Source organism: Onychomys torridus, chromosome 5 (genome assembly GCF_903995425.1).
Source record: "Onychomys torridus chromosome 5, mOncTor1.1, whole genome shotgun sequence".
Classification (NCBI taxonomy): domain Eukaryota; kingdom Metazoa; phylum Chordata; class Mammalia; order Rodentia; family Cricetidae; genus Onychomys; species Onychomys torridus.
Genome location: NC_050447.1, coordinates 5,836,613 through 5,853,910, shown reverse-complemented (window position 1 = coordinate 5,853,910; position 17,298 = coordinate 5,836,613). Strand labels below are relative to the sequence as shown.

At 42.4% G+C, this 17,298-nt stretch overlaps 1 protein-coding gene across 8 annotated transcripts in view; it reads right to left on the bottom strand.

Annotated features, from left to right (window-relative positions):
* Slc10a7 (solute carrier family 10 member 7) overlaps positions 1 to 17,298 on the bottom strand; it is a 254,156-nt gene that overhangs the window by 56,651 nt on the left and 180,207 nt on the right. For 7 of the 8 annotated variants that reach the window (XM_036187492.1, XM_036187488.1, XM_036187489.1 and 4 more), the window contains one exon: positions 4,831 to 4,914. In XM_036187492.1, the coding sequence (XP_036043385.1) occupies positions 4,831 to 4,914 (84 nt within the window). Of the gene's footprint in view, positions 1 to 941; positions 1,230 to 4,830; positions 4,915 to 17,298 lie in introns of those variants that run through there. The other variant, XM_036187490.1, reaches the window with a different exon arrangement.

Here is a 17,298-nt window from a genome sequence, read left to right as displayed (position 1 = left end):
ATTAAAGCCAATGTTTATAACATGCTTCTCTTAAAATGTTTTATTAAATGTTGATTAGGTTTAAAATAATATTAGCATACTTTGAAAAAAGTATAAGTAAATAATAAACTGGAATAACCAACATTCATTAGTGATAATCCATTTAAAAGTGGTAACAAGCATCAGTTTGGGAAAATTCCTTCATTCTACTCTCCGGACAATGCTACAGACGTCTTGCTAGGGATACAGTTGACGACAGAGACACAGAGTGCCCAGAATACCCGCGTAGACTATAAAAAGCCAGTCACATGGTGAGTAGGAATATGCTCTATTTGCTGAGAGAACCCCATCTTAGGTAGACAGACTCGAGCCAGGTGGTGCATAACCTTGAACCCTGGCTCTATCCCTTCCTTTGACATCTTGGATGAATTCCTTAACTTCCTGGTGGCTCATCTGTGAAAGGGCTGTGACTATAGTTGTAGTGATGAGTGAGTAATGGAGTGAATGGAATATGCCTTAGAAACAGCCTGTGTATGGCAAGTGATCGTCAGTCTCCCTTCTGGTTCTGGGTTGGTGCAGTGCCTATCTCCGCTGACAGCATATCCCATCCCACAGAACAACGTACCAGCACGATGCAGCTGTATGAAGCAAAAGAGAGACTGAAAACATTTCAAACCCAATTCAGTGTTATAGGTGCCAACTATAGAGAATTCATAACACTAACTGCAGCTTAAGCTAAAGCCCATTTAACAGGAATGGCCGACTGGAAACTGTGAAGCAAATCATGAGTGGAAAGACTAGAGAACACATGCTAACATACAGATATGCCTATAATTGTTAATTCATACAGAGAAAAGGTGGGCTGTAGTGTGCTGCTTTACAGACTAACCAGGGTGATAGAAAATAATGAAAGGTGACAGAAATTCAGTTTCATAAATGTTTATTCATAAATCATCCTTAAATACAACGCATAAAAGAAGCATCTGCCACATGCACTTGGAGGGCTGCTTGTCAGGAAGGAAGGAAAACACCATAATGGCACAAATGTTCCTTCATCAAGAACTGGCAGAGACACACATCTCCTAGCAAACTGGGAAAGACCAATCCCATCGTACACTGTCATGGTACAAACCCCTGGTCCTTGCTTCTACAGAAAGCCCCGGAGTCCCTGCACAGCAGGGAGTGCCAGCAGACCAAAGCGAGCATCTCCAATATTCAAGCCAGATGGCGACCTCAACCAGAAAGAAGCCCTGCTTGGAGGAAAGACAGAGAACCAAATTCACCCCCAGGAACAGAATCAAAAGTAGAATTATGACATTTTATCACTAAGACCAACTAGTGACTGGCTCAGCTGGAGCTGCATACCCTGAGTGGGCAGTCACTGCTGAGGGCCAGGAGGCATACCCCAGAGACCTAGGAGAGAACCAAACATGACTGGCCAAAAAAAAAAAAAAAAGTCAATGAAATGATTCCTAATGATATTCTGCTATGCTCATAGATTGGTGTCTAGCTCAGCTGTCATATTTAACCCTGAACAAATGGCAATCTAGGAAAACAAGTGCTGGGCCCACCGTGGGTACGTACAAAGTTTTCTCTGTCGATCTTTTTGTCTAGCTTAAACCCTATTACTGAGCATGCTCTTGAATACACCTGGGAGCAACTGCCTATGGACTCACCACTCAAGCTGACTGACACACTAAGCACACAGATGTAAGGCAGGAGCCGAAAACCTTAAGAAGAACTCTCTGCTTCTGGTTCACAACACACGATCATCTCTTGATAACTGCATGCTGTACCCACCGTGGTGAGCTGGAGCTGAGTGTAGGCCAGGGGAGTGAGAACAGTGCACAGTGGGGGAGAGAAATGGGCTACAGGAGAGAACACGGAGTACACAATATGGCAGGACAGGAGCTATTAAGAAAGGGTGTGGTAGAAGAGTACAAGGCAGAAGCAGGGAGAGCCAAACTGTGTGGGCCAAGGGAGTAACCACAGGGAGCACCATGAGTGCTCACTGTGTGGGCCAAGGGAGTGACAACAGGGAGCACCATGAGTGCTCACTGCATGGGCCAAGGGAATGACCACAGGGAGCACCATGAGTGCTCACTGCTCTGGCTACCTGGAGGCAGGGAGACCTGGGTGGGAACTGGAAGACATTCGGGACAGAGAACAGGTTCAGGAGGGAGGCAACTTAGACAAAGATGACTAAGGTATGCTGCCCTCTCCCACACTGGATGGTGTTTGCAGATGCCAAGTTGGGAAAGACCTTGAGAGAGAAAGGGTGGCATTTAGTGACTTCCTGGATGAAGGGCTAGGACATGAGGAGCAGGAGCAAGCAAGGCTGACCCACCAGTGCAGTGCTGGTCACTCTAAAGATCAGAATCCAAGAGGGCCAGGAAGACGCAAGTGTGCAGGTTCCCTTATCACATAAAGCTGTCAAGGGACCTAAGAGGATGTAATAAAAAGCTACCTGTACTAGGTCTGTACACGCCAAAGCCAGATAGGGTATCAGTGCTGAGAGGGGAAGTGGACAGAAGCCCTCAACCTAACCCAGAAGTTATTTCCAGCTGACAAGCCCTCACAAAGGAAAAATTAGTTTTCCCTAATGGAGTATCATAGGCCCCGTGCCCAGCGGTAGATGGACAACCCATCAGTATTTTTGGAGATGTTTTTGTCTCATAATGCTTTGTCTAGGCATTGTTTTAACCTTACTTTTGTTTATCGACTGTGTTTTCCTATTTTGTGTCTTTATGGTGTGTGTGTGTGTGTGTGTGTGTGTGTGTGTGTGTGTGTGTGTGTGTTTCTTGGTTCTTCTTTTCTCCGTTTGCTGTGTTTGAATCCTGTTTATTTGTGTTTATTGGTCTGTTTGGGTATGGAGTCAGAGGGTGGGTGTTGGGGAGGATCTGAGAAGGGATGAGGGAGGGGAGACTGTGATCAACATATACTGTGTGAAAAAAAATTATTAAAAAAACTCTCACTTCTTTTTGATTTTCTTTACTACTTTGTAATTTATTGAATGTTTTACTATAGGCACACATAGGATGAACAATGTAACAACCCATATTCTCTCTGATTTTTACATAAATGATAGATAGCACTCTATGCATTTAAAAACTGAATTATGTAGGCACACAAGTTTTCATCCATATGTGATAAGCCAAATAATTATCATTATCATAGGTATTTCCAACATCCACTAAGAGAAAAACTATGTGTTACAAGTTATTATGGGGAACATGATACTGTTCACAGTAGAGACATGGGGTGGGCAGGTGTGCTTACACCTCAACAAGACAATGTGAAAACAGAATCTGGTTTTCTTATCAGTCATTCATTTTGCATACATTTACTGAAATACTTGTAGCCTGGGAATGTAACGGGAAACAAAATAAACATGGCTTCTCAACATCATGAGCGGGCTGAGTGCCACAGTGATGAAATGGAGGGAAATCACATGGTTCAAAGAAGAGGTGGATTAAAACAGTCAAATGAGCCGGGCAGTGGTGTCACATGCCTTTAATCCCAGCACTTGGGAGGCAGAGCCAGGTGGATCTCTGTGTGTTCCGAGGCCAGCCTGGTCTATAAAAGCGAGTTCTAGGAAAGTCGCAAAACTACACAGGGAAACCCTGTCTCAAAACACCAAAACCAAAAAAAAAAAAAAAAAAAAAAAAAAAAAAAAAGTGGGGGTGGGGGCATGCCATCAGAGGAAGTAAACAAATCGAGAAAGGTCCTCGTGAGCCAGGGGTAGGAAATGGGCAAAGGCTACAGAAGCAGCAGGGGATATAGTTTGCTCAGAACCCTCATTATGTGACTGGCATGGGGTGTATTTTTCAACTTGTTAACTTGTAGTTAATTAAATGGTAATCTTTGCTTTAAAATCACCCCAATTATGCTAAATTTGGCCTATTTTCTAAGTATAAACTTAATTTTAAAATGCCTGTGTAGTGGATGCTCTGGTGCTCTGTACAGAACTACCTGTTCTGATTGTTACGCCGTCCTTAGGAGTGTAAGTGAGGCTAGCCTGAAGTGACTGAGAAAGTGTGAAGACTGTGTGCTCTTTGTTCTGGGGTGGACCAGCCCCAGAGCTCTGTATGAGAGCAGTGGGAGCCTTTGCTGGGAAGGCTCTCTCCCCACCAAGCTTCCCTCATCCCTGTACACTTCCTGCACAGAACCTGTCTCAGATCCCCCTGCCGCAGAACCCCACTGAAAACAGTACTCAGGACCATCTGCATGGATACCATATTGTGGACAAAGTTTGAAAGGTCTGCTTCCTGATGATGACCGAAGCTGTATGCTCACAATGTCAGATGATACCCCAAGAACTTTACACCCATCAGTATTTCATTTCACCCTTACAACAATACTTTGAGAGGTACTGTAACTATAATATTTAATAAATTGTGAATGGGAGCTAGGAAGATTAAATTACTTGACCAAGATCATCCAGAAAGGGGGGGGGGGCATCCTCAGGTACCACTTCTCTAAGACCTACTGCATTCACTTGTATAGCAAACTCTAGTCTTCATGACTGTAACTTCCCTTGATTTAAACCGCAAATTAACAACCCAAGATCCTCATTTTACATATGTATGCTCACAATGTCATAGGAAGCACTGTAGAAGAGTTCCTGTTGTTTTAAGAAAGAAGGTTCTTGGATCCAGTTTGAATCTGTTCACAGATTCTTACGTAGCAAGCCAACTGTGAAGCGGTTTAATGTTAATTAAAAAGTTAAAGGATAGAAATACCAAATCCATGCACTTTTAGTCTTTTTTCGTTCACTCCCTCACCTGCCCTGACTTTACGTAAGAAGTCACAGGATAATCTGTCTGGAAAAGGGGCAAGATGGGCCCTTACCTGTCCGATAACGAGAGGCACCACAACCGTCACAAAAAGCTGAGAGAAAATGGATGTAAAAGGCACAGAAGAGGATGAGCCGAGCTGTAAAACAGGAAGACCAGTTAGACTCACTGTGACCCAGTGAGGAAATATTGCTGTTTCGTCAATAATACCATAAATTAATTTTATTTCCATAAATTTCTTTCACAAGCACCAAACATTTGGTAGTAATCAACAAAGGACAAGTGAAGTCACCTCTGATTTTCTGAATTAACATAAATAGATTAAGTATTTTAACATATAATTCTATCGGAAAACTAAGATCAAGGAAAAATTGAAGTTACATAATCATCTTAAGTTACTTTTCATTATACATTCTTGAATTGCAGAGTTATTCTACATATACCACAACATTTCTCCCACAGCCGTAACTTATGTGACTATTTCATCTGTCTGTAGATCCCTAAAACAATAAACAAACGTGTCTGACTCTCTTAGCAGAACAATATTTTTATTGATGAAAATAAAGTATTTTCTAACTTTTCTTCAGTCAAGGACAATGAATTTTAGATCCTTTACAATTCATTACTACACAAATTCTAGCAAATGAGAGAAATCCTAAAATATAACTTTTTTCTTTTTTTAGTCTCTGTATGTGTATGGTTTGTGCGTACATGTGTAGGAAAGCAGATGTATATGTGTCACAATGTGTGTGGGGGTCAGAGGACAACCTCAGACATTGGATTGGTCCTTGCTTTCCAGTTTGTCCAAGATAACAGTCTCTTGTTCACTGCTGTGAATATCATCAGGCTAGCTGGCCTGCAAGCTACGAGGGAGTCTCCTATCTCACCCTCCCAGCTCACTGTAGGAGAGCTGGGATCATAGACATACACTACTATGTTCAGCCTTATGAGGGTTCTGGGGATTCGAACTCAGGCTCTCACACTTGTATGGCAAGCTCTTTACCTACTGAGTCATTTCTCCAGTCCTCTACTTTTCAAATTAAAATTTCAATACACCTGTTTTAAAAGTTGCATGCCCTACCCAAGGTTCCTAAGGCCTAGTTTTCTCCTCCCTTGCCTTTTTAATTCTTTGTTGGCTAACAGTTACCATCTCAGCTTCATAGAGATCCTATTTCCTGCAGTCCTGATGTTTATCTATATACATAACTATTGTATTGGCCTCAACTATCAAGAATCAGTTTCCCCATGAACTTTCTCAACCTCCTCCTAGTATTCAACCCTCTCTGAACCAGTGACAGCCAGTTCGTAGATGCTCATCTTCCTCTTTAGCCCTTCTGTCACCAAGTTCTCCCAAGCCACAAGCATCCTCTCCCCTGCCCCCGTAGCCTGCTTTTCATCCTCCTACAGATTGGACCTCAGATTTCTTATTTACCCTTTTGAGTCAGAATTAGAAATGCCTTTTGGAAAATAATTTTATCAATCAACAACGAGGCAGCAATGATTGAGGGCAGACTGTCAAAACAAATCAAGTACTTAGATGGATGACACCAGCAGCTCAGAATGAAATGATGTAGATCCCGTGCTGTTATTGACGTCTGACGCAGGACCTTTCTATGTAGACCAGAACTCACTATATCTCTCAAGTTAGCCTTGCACTCAAGATTCTCCTGCCTCATCCCTTCAGCCTCCCAAGTTCTGGGAGTATAGCCATGCCCAGTTGAAGGGACTCTAGCCAGCCTGGGCCTGGCACACATGGCTCTGGCAGGCCTTGCCCTCCTTCCTGTTCTCTTTGCCATGCTAAGAACTGTTAGATTACATTACTAAAGCCAGCCCCCAATGTCTGTTCCCTTGTTTGGCCACTTCCTCCTCCTGAGGCTGACTGCCAAGGTCCAGCTATCAAAGTATTGAAGTCCAGCAATCAAAAGCCCCCTTTGGCTCACCTAATTAACATGACCAATTAAAACTAAACACCTTATCATAACACAGGGTTTCCCCCTGTACCTTTATGAACTGACATTTTCCTATGGGCCACATCTGTCTCCTCTCTATCCAGAGGGTGTCCTTTATTATTGCTCCCCAATCCCTCAGGACACATACCCCTTCCCACTCCCCCTTGTTTTCTTCCTCTTCTCCCTTGTCCTCTATCTCCTGTCTTTGTCCCTTATCCCTGCCCTCTGACCTGAGGCAAATAAATCTCCTTTGTGCTGAGAACTTGGTCTTAGGGGTCCTAAGCCGATATGTGTCCTTTTATCCGCTGAATATAATGAAAGAAATGGAAAGGAAAGGCCATGGCTGCTCTGAGGTACGGTGGAGAAGAAAGTTTATTGTAGATAAAAGGGAGAGCAGAGCCAGAGGCAGGGACATCTGTGAGAGTCCAGAGTGGACATGACCAGACTGAGCTGGGCCATGTGGGTGGTGGGGTGGGGGAAGGAAGTGGGAAGAGGGAGGGAGCCAGGTGCAGCAGCCAGGAGGCCAAAGGTCAAAGGGGGCAGGTAACCAAAATGTCTGGATTATATAGGAAAGAGCTTCTCAGGGAAGGGCAGCCCAGCCCCTGGGTGAAGAGTTCAGGGTAGAGAGCAGAGTATGCCAGCCATACCCTGTAACAGGTGGGGATTGAGGGATGCTGGACCTGGTAGCCAGGTCCACTTTGATATGTTAAATAGGCACCTCAGCTGTTGTCCTGGTTTTGAAGCTTAACAGACAGAAAAAGATATTTCAAGCAACAAGAAACAAGCTGGTGCAGCCATTTTAACATCTGACAAAACAGACTTCAAAAGTAATCAGAAGAGATAGGGAAGGACACTACATGCTCAAAGGAAAAATCCACCAAGAGGCTACTGCAATTCTTAACATCTGTGCAGCCAAGTTCATTAAAGAAACACTACTACAGCCCAAATCACATAGTGACCCTCACATGCTGATAGTGCATGATTTCAATGCCTGCCTCTTGCCATTAGGCAGGTCATCCAGACAAAACTAAACAGAGAAATGCTAGAGTTAACTGAAATCTTAAACCAAATGGAACTAACACATTTACAGAACATTTCACCCAAACCGAAAAGGATATACCTTCTCAGCAGCTCATGGCACTTTCCAACACTGACCACATACTTGGACACAAAGCAAGTCTCAACAGACACAAGTTGTCTCTACATTCCTGCTGATCACTACAGACTCAAGCTGGGCCATCAACCACAGAAACAACAGTAAGCTTACAAACTCATGGAAACTAAGCAACACACCACTGAGTGAAAAATCGGTCAAGAAAACACAAAGAAATAAAACCTTTTTAGAACTGAATGGAAATGAATACACAGCATATTCAAACTTATGGGACACAATGAAAGTGGTGCTAAGAAACATGTTCACAGCACTAAGTGCCTTCTTAAAAAATATTGGAGAGATCTCACATTAGTAACTTAATGGGACATCTGAAAGCTCTAAAACAACAGGAAGAAATAATGTCCCAAAAGAGTAGAGGACAAGAAATATTCAAACTGAAATCAATGAAATAGAAACAACAATAACAATAACAAAACAATACAAAGAATCAATGAAACAAAGAATTGGTTCTTTGAGAAAATCATTAAGATTGACAAACTCTTAGCCAAATTAACTAAAAGACTGAGGGAGAATATTCAAACCAACAAAATTAGAGACGAACAGTGGACATAACAACAAACACCAAGGAAATCCAGAGAATCATAACGACATATTTAAAAAACCTGTACTTCACCAAATTGTAAAGTCTCGCAGATATGGATAATTTTCTTGACATATACAACATACCAGAGTTAAATCAAGATCAGATAAGCAAATTAAACAGACCTATAACCCCTACAGAAATAGAAGTAGCAATTATGTCTCCCAACCAAAAAGAGCCTAGAGCCAGATGGCTTTAGCATATAATTCTACCAGAAGAATTAACAGCAATATTCCTCAAATTATTTCACAAAATAGAAACACAAGGAACATTGTCCAACTGTTTTTACTAGGCTAGAGTTACACTGATACCCAAAGCACACAAAGACCCAACAAAGAAAAAATAATTACAGACTAGTTTCCCTTATGAACACAGATGCAAAAATTCTCAGATAAATACTTGCAAATTGAATACAATACATCAAAATCGTCTGCTATGATCAGGTAGGCTTCATCCCAGAGATGCAGGGATGGGCGCAACATATGTAAACTGATAAACGTGCAATGGACTAATCCTCTTGTACAGATTTGTCACTCAAATTGGTTTAATAAAAGCCAGGCAGGAACTATGTGGGGTGACTAAATTAAGGATGATGAGAAGGAGAAGGGTGGAGTCAGGAGTTGCCAGCTGGACACAGAAGGAGCAAGAGAAAAAACCTGCCATGCTAATAATAAAGGTACCACCACATGGCAAAGCACTAATAGAAATATGGGTTAATTTAAGTGTTAAGAGTTAGCTAGTAACAGGCCTGAGCTATCAGCCGATCATTTAAAATTTATAATCTGCCTCTGAGTCAATTATTTGAGAAGCAGCTGCTGAGTGGTTGGGACCAGGCATTTGGGACAGGCAATGTCCATTTACATAAATGTAATCCACCATATAAACAAATGTAGAAAAGACCTTTGACAAAATCCAACATCCTTCATGATAAAAATCCTGAAGAAACTAGGGGTACAAGAGACATACCTCAACATAATAAAGGCAATTTACAGCAAGCCTACAGCCAAAATCAATCTAAATGGAGAAACTCAAACCAATTCCACTAAAATCTATTTTCTTTCTTTTTTTTCTTTTTTTGAGCTGAGGATTGAACCCAGGGCCTTGCACTTGCTAGGCAAGTGCTCTACCACTGAGCTAACCCCCCAACCCTAAAATCTATTTTCAATAATGAAAAAAAAAAAAAAAACCACTAAACAGTCTTTTCTTCATTCTGATAAATATCATAAAATTTGTTACCACCCTTAGCTACAACCTTTACACATTCAAGATGCCAAGACTGTGTCCTGGCCATCAGAGGATTTGTGGTCACTGAACACCAGCTCCTGCACTGACCACTGGCCATCGATTTAACCATTCCCCAAACTTTGGCTTAGTCCCTTTCCTGTACAACCAACATAAAGTAAAGAAAATGTAGACAGTCAAAGCGAGGCTGAGGAAGATGTGTGCACAGCATCTCTGATCCATCAACACTGAACTGGAGAAGCTGCTTTCTATGTGAAGCCAGAATACTCAGGATAATAGGATAATGATGACATTCTATTTTATATCAAGCATGTCCTTGAGCACAGAGTGCTCAACAAATATACGTGCCTCACAAATAATTAACTCTAGATTTCTTCCTGATGCAATGGTTGAAAGCAGGAGAGAAAAAAAAAAAAAAAACAGATTGAGGTACTGGATAAACTTCAAATATTAAAGTCTCCTGAAAGACCCCCCGGCACCCCTATAGGAATGCTATGTTTGCAAGGCTTATAAGGGAACAAAAGACAGTTCCAGGAAATAGAATGGCCCCACCGCAGCCCAGATAGCCGATGAGCATTGCCCTGTTGTGCAAACCCCCTAGCTTGTGAGGCACGTAGGGGAACAAAGGAATTCAGCTAGAAGGCAACCAGAGCAGCTGGAATTCTAGATAGGGGTTGAGTCGACACACATATCTGGGCAAGCAGTCTGGCCAGCTGGCCCTCCTATTGTTTCTGAGTGTTTTCCAGTTGTAAACCATTATCAAGTCAGTGTTCCAACCTTCCAGTGTGTGCACTTTTCCTGGAAAGACAGATCTGGAAATGAGCAGTTTGGGCTTCCGAGAGGTGCAGTGGAACTGTGGTCTACCAAAGAGGAGGGAAGAACTCTGCATTGGGAAGGAGTTTGGGAAAAATTCCTAAGAAAATAGTCTTAAACTGCATCCTGGTGTCAGTGAGAGGGGAAGTTCATGTTACAGGGTGATGGCCAGGTCTGCTCACAAACATCTTTCTTCTCTTTGATTTTTATTCTCTTGAGAGTTTTATACATGAGTGCTGTGCTTACATCATTTCCACTCCTCTCTCCATTCCAACTCTCCCTGGGATTCCCTGACTCCCTCCTAAATTTATGACCTGTTCTTTAAACACGCACTCACACCTTTCTTTGTTCCCTACAGGAGTGATTGAACATGAAGGACTTAAATTCCCATATATTGATATTTTATGTATCATCTCTTCTCAGTATAAAATATTAAAGCTACAAAGCCAAGCTACTTGTGATTTTTCTGCTTTAAGGTACAAGATTTCTTCAAGAAATTAAATGGTAACTGTGTTGTTTGTTTAATGTGCTGTATCTTAAAATTTGACAGTAAGAGAGATGTTGTCTCTGGGAAGCCCAGGCTACATACTTGATAGGAGTTAGTCCTGAACTTGCAAGCTTGTCCTGCTAATAACTGGGGCTTCTGCTAAACACATGGTGGAGGAAGCTGGCCATGATTCAAAGGTGTCCCCGGGGAGGTCTCTGATGCCACTGGCATCAGAGGAGAGGACATGGAGCATCTGGCACAGAACAGCACATTACAACATGGTCCTATGGACGATAGTTCAGCTTCTCCATGGTCTTTTCCTCCCTCTGCTGCTCTTCCTCATAGGGGTACATGCAAACTTCACTGATGACATCCTGAGGCTGAGTTTAGTGTATGCCAGGTGACATGTTCAATGTCAAAATGACTGGGATTTTTTTTTTTTAAATCAAGGTAAGGAGTATGGTTCTTAGACAGTCACATTTATTCAGTTGTTTAAATCAAACTAAAATCTTTGTTACTGTATAAAGAATATATTGAGTAGAGGAAATGATCTTTTATTTTACAGCTAAATGCATAGCATTTTTCTTCTCTGAGAAATAAAATTGGTTTAAAACATTTTTTAAAGATAGAATAGTATGTAAACTATGGTTTCATTTTTTATGTTGATTTATCTTTTTGCATCTTTGCTGAGGCGTAATTGACAAAATTATATATGCAAGGCACACCAAGTAATGACTATGTATATAGTGTGTGATGAGCGTCATAATCAGGCTATTTAACATAAACATTACCTGCAATCGTTTCCTTTTGTGTATGTGGTAAAAATATCTAAGATCTACTCTTTTAACAAATTTTGATCAGGCAGTGATTCACTGGAGTCACCATGCTATCACTAGTTTCCAACAGTCTTCCTAAAACTGTAAGCTGCGGGCTGGCCTTCATCACTCTAGTCTGGCTCTGTGAGTCTGATGGTTTTAGATTTTCTAATGTGAGACCAGGCAGCACTTGCCTGTCTACATTCAGTTGAACCTCCTTCGTGTTTATCTGTGTTGTATGCTAATTCAGTGTAAGACGGAAAGGTCACTTCCGATTACTTTAATGGAAACGTGTTTAGGGTAGTTCTGAGGACTGGTTTGGGGGAGAATGAATGTTGTACCACTGAGCTGCACCCCATCCCTGATGGAAACTAGTTACATAAGTTCTAGTTACTAGAAACACACAGGCTTCAAGTGAGATGCACCGGAAGTAGAGACTGGGGGCAGAGGTATCTAGGAATGGATTTTGCTTCTGACTTTCTGACCAAATAGTTCATGTTATCAATCTGGAGTTTGGTAAAGGAACCCAAAGGCCTGCTAAATAGTCCCTTAAAGAGAAAGAACATTCAGTTCTTCCAGAAGAAGACATGGGTGCGGGGTGGGCAGTAAGCAGGCAATGTCTTTCTACTCTGGTGCTCCTCCCTGCTCAGGGAGCACCCCAGGGGCTGGGGCTGGAGCAGAACATGGGAAAGCCTTGACCAAAGCTCCTTCCTGAGTTCACTCTAGCTAGGCCAGGGAAGCTGGAGGCCAGCAGTGGAGCTGGCATGGGCCAGTGACCTTCAGAGGGGGTGCTACCAGTGTCATTACTAGAGTTTTTGAAACTACTTCCCAGATTGTCTGGCTACCCTGCCTCCTTATTGTAATTCAGGAAGGCATGTGTGTGTCAGAGGTGGAGAGTGGGAGACTTAGCATTTACAACAGGTTCCACAGAAATGTCTCTGAGAACAACTTTTGTGTGACTAACACACAAGCTATCTCAGTTTTGAGAGAAGATTCATCTTAAGGCATTTCTGAGCAGAAACATCTCTGCGACTCAAGGGGGACAGTCCAAGAGCTGGTTCCTCTTTATGTGCTCTCCAACTATGAACACTCTGTACAATCGAGTGTAGTAATCATAATTGGGAATATAATATACAAAAATGATTACCACACATGACATCAACAGCAGGATGATGGCTAGTTTTATGTCAACTTGACACAGGTATTCTAGAGGAGGGAACTTCAGTTGAGAAAATGCCTCCATAAGATCATGCTGTAGGTGACCCTGTAGGGTATTTTCTTAATTAGTGATTGGTGGGGGAGAGCCCAGCCCATGGTGGGTGGTGTTACCCCTGGGCTGGTGGTCCTGGGTTCTATAAGAAAGCATGCTGAACAAGCCATGGACAACAAGGCAGTAAGCAGCACCCTCCATGGCCTCTGCATCAGCTCCTGCCTCCAGGATCCTGTCCTGTTGAAGTTCCTGCCCTGACTTCCTTTGGTGATGGATGGCTACCCAGAAGGGTAAGTGGAATAACCCTCTCCTCCCCAAGCTGCTTTTGGTCATGGTGTTTCATCACAGCAGTGAAAGCCCCAACACAAGCAGTCTAAACTAGTTCTGTGTACAGTGACAGGACTGAGAGTTGAAATTTCTATTGCAGGCAGTCAATTAGCAGGAAATGAATGAGAGCTGCAGACTCAAGAGACCACTCCAACTAGGCCCCTCCTTTCAATGAACTCCTATTAAATCACAGTTGGAATCACAGAGACTGGTAATTTATGTTTTCTCTAATTTTTTCCACATTCTTGACTTCTGTTTACCCAAATAAGTGTTCAGCTCCTTCAAGTCAGTAATTATGTTTTCTGTGTCTTGTATAGACTATAACTGTTCAGGAAATAGGAACTGAGTGCTAGAAATAGGCCTTAGAACTGTCTCTAAAGAGTCAGGCTTCCTAAATATAACCAGGAAGAGCCTTCAACCATGGATAGACCACCCTGCTCATCTTCTTCACCAGTTGTGCAGCCTGTTAAATTAGGAAACAACTGGGACCCACTTCTCATCTAAAGGCGGCTCTGTTTGCCATGTGCAACAGAGCTTGCAGTAACAGCTACTCAGGAAACCTCACTCTGTCCTCCCCACTACCTCGGTGTAGAATGGACAGGATTGTCAGCTTGACATGATATCGAACCACTGAAGAGACAAGCCTGCACAAGTCTGTGAGGGATCATCTAGACTAGGTTAATGGAGGTTGGAAGATGGGCCGCACAGTGCATAAATAGGAGAAAACAGCTAAGGGCAGGCATTCATTCATCTCCCTCTGCTTCCTGACTGCCACATCCACCTCTTCAAGCTCTGGAAAGAACAGAGTGCATCCTTGACCTGTGAACCAAAATAAGCCTTCCCTTTCCAGACATGGCTTCTGTCAATAATCCTGTTGTAGCAAAAGGAAAGTAACCAAAACACTTGGAAAAACACGGACTCTTATACAATGCTGTGAGAGAGTACCCCTACATTGGGTTTAGGAACTCTTGAAAGGGACTCCAACAATAGAAACAGTCAGATCAATAAAACATATGTAGGTGGAAATAGGCTGGCATGCATACAGTGTATAATCATATGTTTGAGTATGGACGTGTTCCATTGTCACTGGGTCTTAAAAATATCCATCTACTTGATGCAGGGCCAGATTGCTGAGAAGCCACATCATATGAAATGGGCTAATATAATAACTGAGGCAGAAGTGCCCCACTTCCTGATGGAGTGCACCCACTCCATAGCCACCATTCAACAAGTTGTTTCCGTCAACCTTGTCTGTTACACGCTACTGAATAGTGAACAACACACTGGTTACTTAACAGGGTTAGTGACAGTCACCACAAAGAAAGGGAAGACGGGCACATCATAGGTGACACTGGACATAAACAGCCAGACTGTGTGCTTGAAAAGACCTGACATCAGAAGTTTGCGCATACTTCTCACGCTCTTCAAATAAAAATTTTCTTTTGACATAAAATTCATGTAAAAAGTTACCTCTGTGCTATGAAATGTTTCCTGTTTAGGCAATTCTTAAAATATGATATTATTAATATTTGTGATGCTTAAGACTTTGACCCTGACTTCTAATTATCTATGCATACACCCCATTTCCCCTTTGGGACCAAAGCGCTATGAGTCAAAGACCAGTGTCTGATTGCTCTTTCTAATACTCACAGTGCACAGTCAGGTTCCCAAACACTGAATAAAACAATGGTTAGTTTATTTAATATTGAAAAAAGTGTAATTTATTTTCTAATACTCACAGTGCACAGTCAGGTTCCCAAACACTGAATAAAACAATGGTTAGTTTATTTAATATTGAAAAAAGTGTAATTTATTTTCTAATACTCACAGTGCACAGTCACGTTCCCAAACACTGAATAAAATAATGGTTAGTTTATTTAATATTGAAAAAAGTGTAATTTATGTTCCCAGTAAATGAAAGGTAGGGTTGTTTAGGTCAGGTTATGACACTGACCTCCTAATCATTCATTTATTACCTGAGCCATTCAAATTACCCACCAGTTCAGCCCTCCTGTTCTCCTTTCAACAAGAATTTAAAAAATACTAGATGCTGGAGATAAGGGAATGGATATGCAAACTCCTGGCTGGGTAGAAGTTAAAATCTATTAGACATCCACCACTTACAACACTGTTTCATAAGGAAAGTTACTACAAAAGAGACCAAGGCATTCGAGCCCCTGGTGTGGCCAGTGGGACTGACAGGTTCAATGCCCCCCATAATGCACCCCAGTTTCTGCTGTAAGTTCTTTAAAAAGCCCCCAGCCTGACAGCTTGGTGGTACCCACATCCTGGGACTCTTCCTGCTGTAGATGAGTTCTGTGCTTGCTCTCCCCTTCTTAAGCTCTTACCCTGTGTGGTTCCACACATTTAATTCTTTGAATTCACAAGAGAACCCTAAAGCCATTAGCTCTCAGGGGCTTTTGGCAGCTGCTTCCTGGGACAATTACTCCCATCCCCAAAGGCAAGCTCACCAAGAACCCAAGAAAGGCACTGTCACTCTCAAGGACACCCTCAGACTCCTGTATCAGCAGGATGTATCTTGATGTATATCAGGAAACAAGTTACCCTCACTGAAAATATCCCTGGTCATTCTCTGAGCAAGCGGATCTATTCTTTCATGCAATTATGAATTAGAAACAACATCAACAACAACAAAAACTTCGGAGTGGCTTCCACTACAACAGTAACCAAAACCAGATTAAGGTCGTATTTTCATGAGGCTTTACATTTTAAGTGAAAAAGAACAAAACAAAACAAATTAACAAATGACTAAGATGCTACATAGTAATAAATGCTAAGGATAACATATTATGGTTAAGTTTATAATAGACTTGACTGGGCTACTGACTGCCCAAATAACCGGTTAAACATTACTCGAGAGAAGGATCTCAATGTTTCTGGAACAAACTCACACTCAACAGGGTAAACTGTAAAGGTCTGTCTTCATGGGTACAGATAATCCAATCCACTGAGGTGCTACATAAGCAACAAGGCAGAGGTGCATGCTGTGGATATTGCTCTGTGTAAATAAAGTTCTCATTGGCCAGTGGCCAGGCAGGAAGTATAGGCGGGACAAGAGAGAAGAGAATTCTGGGAAGTAGAAGGCTGGAGAGAGACACTGCCAGCCGCTGCCATGAAAAGCAACGTGTAAAGACACTGGTAAGCCACAAGCCATGTGGCAAAGTATAGACTAACAAAAATGGGTTAATTTAAGATAAAAGAAGTAGGTAACAAGAAGCCTGCCACGGCCATACAGTTTGTAAACAATGCAAGTCTCTGTGTGCTTTCTTGGTTGGGTCTGAGTGACTGTGGGACTGGCGGGTAAGAGAGATTTGTCCTGACTGGGCCAGGCAGGAAAACTCTAACTATAGGTGCATCACTGGGATGCCCATTTTCTATTCTTACAAACAAGGGTTCTCGATCTTGGGCCTCCAGTCTTTAAGAATCCCAGTACCCACAAGGCTTTAGTCCTCAGAACTTGTGCTCTACGGCAAGGTTGAAAGTGGCACCATTGGCTCTCACGGTCTGAAGGCTTTGCACTCAGACTGAAGCACACCCCAGCTTCCCCACCTCTTCAGACAGATTATGGGCGATGGTAGAACATCTGGAGGTCCACAACTACAAGTCAGCTCTGATAATGCTTTCCTCATATGTATGTGCACATCTGCACACTTACACTAATATTCTCTAAACAGCAGAGGAATGGAGAAAGATGGAGATGTCTCAAGAATCTTAATTCAGAACAATTAAGCATGGTAGTACAAGAGAAAGATGAATATGGCACTCTATATAGTTATAAATCTCTCTCAGAACGCCATTTGGCTCGAGACCTGATGACGCTAAAGGAGGAGAAAGCAGCTAGGCGGGGTCAGCAGCAAATGTGAGAGGGCAAGGACGGCCCAGTGCCTGCACCTGCTGCACCTGCA